Source organism: Aptenodytes patagonicus, chromosome 4 (assembly GCF_965638725.1).
Source record: "Aptenodytes patagonicus chromosome 4, bAptPat1.pri.cur, whole genome shotgun sequence".
NCBI classification, from domain to species: domain Eukaryota; kingdom Metazoa; phylum Chordata; class Aves; order Sphenisciformes; family Spheniscidae; genus Aptenodytes; species Aptenodytes patagonicus.
The window spans coordinates 37,880,251-37,886,234 of NC_134952.1; the positions used below are offsets into that span (position 1 = coordinate 37,880,251).

General features: G+C 49.8%; 1 protein-coding gene across 1 annotated transcript; it reads right to left on the reverse strand.

Annotated features, from left to right (window-relative positions):
- Positions 1–693: 693 nt before the first annotated feature.
- CDKN2AIP (CDKN2A interacting protein) lies at positions 694–5,655 on the reverse strand. Its single transcript, XM_076336452.1, has 3 exons — positions 5,412–5,655; positions 5,169–5,299; positions 694–4,411 (listed from the first exon to the last, which is right to left on the reverse strand). The coding sequence occupies exons 1-3, from the start codon at positions 5,633–5,635 to the stop codon at positions 2,763–2,765; spliced, it is 2,004 nt and encodes a 667-aa protein (XP_076192567.1). The 5' UTR covers positions 5,636–5,655; the 3' UTR covers positions 694–2,762.
- Positions 5,656–5,984: the final 329 nt, after the last annotated feature.

Sequence of the window (5,984 nt, forward strand, 5' to 3'; positions counted from 1 at the left end):
GCCCCCCGCGATGCCGCCGGCAGCGCCTGCGCGGGGCGGGGCGGCCGGAGCGCAGGGCGGGAGCCCCGCCGGCCGGACGCTCTAGCGCCGCCTTGTGGCCAGCGCCCCGCGTCACTTCGTTCCCCCGCAAGCTGGGAAAAAAGCGCTTTCGCCGGTAGCCGCCCGAGCGGGTACGTACCCTGTCACCTGCCAACAGCAGCCGTGGGGCAGCTGTCCGTAAGGAACCAACCACACGTACTTAAGCCGTTCCAGCGGCCCTCGGAGGAAACGGGAGTCATTTGTAATGACTGGAATTTCCTGTACTCCCGCAGAAAATCCAGGGTCAGTTTTTCTATCGGTTGGTTGGTTTCATTTGTCCCCCTGAGGCAACTTTGCCCGCTACAGCGTTAGTGCATTTGTTGTAGCCAGTTCTCGTCAGCAAGGCCTGATGACTAAAGACCAGCATCCCAATTGCTAGAGACCAGGACAGTACCTGGAAGGGAGACCCAGAGGTTTTAGAGCTGGCACAAACACTGCGCAAACACTTCTTGCCACAGCCAGTTCTCTGAAATTCTTCCTTCCTTTAGGGTTAATGAAATGTTAGTAAATTCTCATTCAAATACTTAATGCTTATTTACTTGTATGTTGGAATCTGCTTGTTGAGCTGCTTTCCATGCAGAATGTGAAATAAAAATAACACACTTCAACTTTCAGTTTCTATTAAGAGTAGCTACAGACTCGTCCTTTAATGAATCACAACCAAACATCAAAGAGGAATAACATTCGAAAATTCTAAAAAAAGCTAAGTCAGGACTTTAAAAAAAGGCATCTAGCACCTCAGCCTTTTAACACAGTTACCCTGACACCCCCTTGAGGTCAGTAAATACTGTGAGCTTTGCTTTACAGATGGGAAACACAGGTTTTCACATTGCAACACATGCTGCAATTCTCACAAGCTCACAGCTAGAAAAGCTGTACTCCAGAGGGCACGGGATGCAATTCCTGCCCCATGAAAACAGTCATTCTGTGTCTCCACCTGAACAGGGGGAGGATTTGAAAACAGATCTCAACACTTCCTGGCATGAATACCACAACTCCCAAATTCAGCACGAAACTTGCTCTGTGCTAGAAGCGCGCACCAGTTCTTACACTGCGTGAGACGCAATTTAACACACCGTGTTCCAAACATCGGGTGGTGCTCCAGAAACACCGAGGGGGAGCTCCTGAGAAACCTAACTAGAGCGAAGGGCGACTGAGGGCACAGAAGCACATGAGGGCACAGAAGCACAGGGGTCAGATGGAGGAAGTTCTCAACCAGCCATCGGGAAGCGCCAGCGCCTTGCAGGCTTCGGGTGCTACGGACCGGACAGCCACTGCTGTTCAAAATCACGCAGGGTACAGTGTAACACCACCACCACCATGGTTTAGTCGCCAAAATCACAAAAGAACGTGAAGTCTTTAAGTGGACATACATACTACCGAGATCCCAGGAATTCCTATTCACTCCTGTAGTACTCGACCAATGGATCTGTCAGTCAAGTGTAAGGTCTCTGTTAAATGATGCTAACTACTGTAATCGGACAAGATTAATTCAAAATAGCACTGAAGACATTATGTTTTCACAATTACACGTCATTATCCAACATACCAAAACATGCAGTTTGTGCAGGTATTTCAGGAACATTGAAAATAAAAGGTAATCTCCCACTTTCTTTGCTTCAAGCCGTTCTGTACATCGTGTGAAAAGGTAGCAAAGGGCGGGCTCAATCGGTGTGAACGCTTTACAACACACTCGCTGTCTCCAGGAGACAGCAGCATCTTCATTTTGCTTATCTTGCTAAGTGTTACAAACGTAGAAACAGATATTCTGTAGGTCCACTCCATCAGTTTTACAGCATTTCAGCTACGCATCCAAAGAAAAGAACTCATCCTTGTGGGATTGCACCTTGAAGCCACTTGAAATAAAGCTTTCCGTAAGGTGCTGCAAAGTTACTGAAATGGCTGGAATCTTTAATAGCCAAATCCAAAATACTATAAAAGCATATCCCAGAGGTTTTATTGTTTTAGTAGCAGTCAAAATATGCTTAGTATAGAAATCCGTGTTTATTTGAAAAAACTGTAAATGATATTTCGCAATATAAATTAAATCTGCTTACAGTTTTGGTGGCTGAAGTAGCTGTGACTTGACTGCTAATTGATAATTTGTCAGTATAACGCTACATGGGATCGGGACGTCATTTATATTGCAAGTGTTACGACTTCCCATAAAAATAGTCAACCAACTATTTTCTCTCCTAGTATGAGCAACAGTGAACATTATGAGCAACACGCCTGAAACAGATGACTCAACTTTTTGATGGAAATTTTTAAACAGCTTTCAATCATTCAAGTATTATGGTCCCTATATACATACTTCTATGTGGCTAAAAAAGACATGGTAGACAATTGAGCACGCTGCCATCAAATCGTAAGAATTACAAAACTGTCAGGTTTTAAACAGCAAATTGTACCTTAATCGTTTAATTAAAAATAGAAGAATTAGGTAGACTATTTTGCAAATAAAACAGCACACTAGTGTGCTATATATTAAGGCATACCTTTAAATGCACACTTGTCATCTCTAACAAGTTTTATACAATTGCTACCGAGTGAAAGGACTATCATTGTCTTGCAAAACTGAGAAAGAAATACAAAATATCTGGAAGCCTACATTTTTAAAGTACAAAATTAACCTTTAGTCCTCGTCTTGAAATACTATACACGGTACAAACAGCGATTCTCCCCTACAAGATCTCACGAGGATTTCTTAAAGCTGGAGGTAAATTTGAAGGTTTTGATTCTTCATCCAGAAGTACCAGATCCTCAATTTCACTACCTTTGTATTTTCTTTTACATATCTTCACAATAACTTTCTTCTTGAGGAACAATTTCAAAGCTTCTCTTGAAGCAACCGCTTTGGCATTTTCCATACTTTTACCACAGCCAGTACCCAAGTAGACAGACTTGCACCTCAGTTCACAAACTATATTTTCTAGAGAGCTCTTATTTTGAGGCAAGTCTGCAAGTTCCTTCAGGGGAACAAAAGCAACATCTAACGTAGCTTTTACAGACTGAATAGATGAGTTTAGAAGTTCTGCGTGATTTACGTTAGGACTGAAGCCTCCAACAGCAACCAGTTTCCACGCTACAGCTTTGTACAGTCTGTTGAAAAAAGGTTGTCTTTCCTTTGCATCTTCGCTGGTTAACGGTTTGCACAAAGCCTTAGCAGGGCTTTCACCTGCCTGCGAGCCACTCTTGGAGGCAAGCTGTGGTGAACCTGCCTGCGTGCCACCCTTGGAGGCCAGCAGGGAAGCACCTGCCTGAGCTCCACCCCGGGAGGCCAGTGACGAGGGACCTTGCTGAGCGCCGCTCCGAGTGGCCAGCAGCGAAGCAGCCACCTGAGCGCTGCTCTTGGAAGACAGCAGTGAGGATCCCTGCTGAGCACCGCTCCGAGCGGCCAGCAACGAGGCAGCCACCTCGGCACTGCTCTTGGAGGCCAGGAGCGAGGAGCCCACCTTAGCAGTGCCCTTGGAGGCCAGCAGCAGTGAGGTGCCCGCCTGAGCGCCACTTTTGGGGGCCAGCAGCAGCGAGGTGCCCGCCTGGGTGCCGCTCTTGGGGGCCAGCAGCAGCGAGGTGCCCGCCTGGGCACTGCTCTTGGACACTGATGCTGGGGCACTCGCTTGGTTTTTGGAAGACAGCAGTGTAGCACTTGTTTGTGGGGTGCTCTTGGCAGCTGGTGGCACTGCTGCTGCCTGCGGGGTGCTCTTGGTGGTCGGTGGCACCGCTGCTGCCACCGTCTCTGCCTGTGGGCTGCTCTTGGCAGCCGGTGGCACCGCTGCTGCCACCGTCTCTGCCTGTGGGCTGCTCTTGGCAGCTGGTGGCACCGCAACCGCCTGCGGGGCACTCTTGGCAGTCGATGGCACTGCCGCTGCCACTGCTGCTGCCTGCGGGGCACTCTTGGCAGCCGGTGGCACCACCGCTGCCACCGCCTCTGCCTGCGGGGCACTCTTGGCAGCTGGTGGCGCTGCACTTACTGTAGTTTTCTTTTCAGGTGACGGCACATTTTCACACTTGCTTTCCTTAGGTGGATTTGAGCAAGGCTTCTCTCCTGACTCTTTTTCAGATGGAGATGGATTTTGCTCAGTAGTATTTTCAGCATTAGCAGGTTTTCCTTCTGTTTCTATGTCTGATGCTGTGACCATTTCTTGAGTTGAACTGCAAGTTGACTGGGAGCTTTCTGGATCTTTGCTAGTATCTTTCTCCTGCTTTTTTGGCAATGTGCTCTCTGTTTCCTTTGGGGCTTCTGCCTTGGTTGTTTTCACATGCTTTCCAGTATCCTTAGAATCTTTGCTTTTCTCAACAGCTCGCTTCTTGGAGGGCTCCTCTACCCCTTCTGCAAAACAAGTGAAGTATGTTATCCTCTTTAATTTCTGCACTACGAAATATCCATCTAGAGACAATTTATCTATTTTCTAAAAACTTCTAGCAATAATCTCTGTGAATTTAAAAGGTATATATTAGGAATATATCTTGAACTGCAATTTCAAGTATTAACCTACTTCAGAGTATTTTAGTATTTTTTTGACAAAAAACTAAAAATACTCAGGTGCACGATATCAGGTTTTGGTTTGGGACCTGTAGGCAGGTATGTATTTGTATTCCTGAGGTCCAAACCAAAAGTGACCGAACTACATTAAGCAGACTATCTGGCCTTAAAAAAAAAAAAAAAAGTGTATTTTGTCTACTAATATCATAAAAACATCTTTAGAATACCACTTTAAGAATTTCTTTAAGAAACTAAGTTTCTCACAAAGCAACAAGGTCTGACTAGCGCTAAAGGCAAAGTAAGAATAATACATTTAAGCTGGAGGACAATAGTTTACATCGCATTAAAAAAATCATCAGCTTGAAGTGCACCAGTTGTAGAAATTCGAAATAAGAGCTCTACGTTACCAACAGAATACTTATGCATTACATCTATTTTACAGGTATTACATGAGGAAAAAACAGCAGAGAGAGGGGAAACGATTAACAAGGAGGTTTAGAAGTAAATTATTTCGACTACTTTCTAAGCCCGAGGTGAACCAAGAACATTCGAAAACAAGCATTTTCTAGACTCCTATGTATTGTCACAGCTATGATCTGCTAACCATTGCTACTTGATATGCCTCTTTTCTTCACCTTGGCAACCAGTTCATCTCTCGTGGTGCGGACAGGCGCGCCGGTCACTTGGATGCCTTCGGCCATTTCCAGCGCCTTCTCCATGACCTGCGGCGGGTACCTGGAGGGGCGACAAGGGGAGAGGAGAGGAGAGGAGAGGAGGGGAGGGGCGCCGTCAGGCGGCCGCGCCGCCCGCCCCCCCCGCTGGGCCCACCGCCCCGGCCCGCACTCACCGGCAGCCCAGGAAGACGTGATTGGCCCACACCATGGAGAGGGACACCAGGCGCTGGAGCTGGGCGCTGCCCGCCGCCGGCGGCTCCCCCACGTTGCGCAGCAGGAACTCCCGGCGGTGCCGCCAGTGGTGCTCGGGCTCGCAGGCCCCGCGCAGCGCCTCCGCCCAAGCCACCTCTTCCGCCGTCCGCCCGAGGGGCTCGGCCGCCGCCTTCCCCGCCGCCATGGCCGCGCCCGCCCCGGCTCCGCGCGCGGGGCCCTCCTCCACCCCCCACAACGGAAACAACCGCCCCGCTCCGCTCCTTCCGGCCGCGCGGAATGACCTCACAACCGGCGCGCGCGGCAGCCCGCCGGCGCCCCAGGCTGCCTTGCGGCGCGCGAGGGGGAGGTGCGAAGGGGCGCTCGTGCCGCCGACGGCCCGGGAAGGAACCGCGCGCGCCCCGCCCTAACGGTCGGCAGGCGGCGGCGGCGGCGGCGGGCGCGGGGGGGTCGGTGCCTCACGGCGCGGCGGGGCTGTGCCGTGCCCGGGCGGCGGGAGGGCAGCCGGGACAGGGCTGCCCGCACAGGGCTGCCCG

Bases quoted from the DNA above. Each gene is read 5' to 3' on its own strand.
- CDKN2AIP (XM_076336452.1), bottom strand. From the start codon at position 5,635: ATGGCGGCGGGGAAGGCGGCGGCCGAGCCCCTCGGGCGGACGGCGGAA. The intron at 5,300-5,411 runs GTGAGTGCGGGC...TCGCCCCTCCAG, and splicing joins CACGTCTTCCTGGGCTGCCG to GTACCCGCCGCAGGTCATGG. The intron at 4,412-5,168 runs GTTAGCAGATCA...CTTGTTTTGCAG, and splicing joins AGGCATATCAAGTAGCAATG to AAGGGGTAGAGGAGCCCTCC.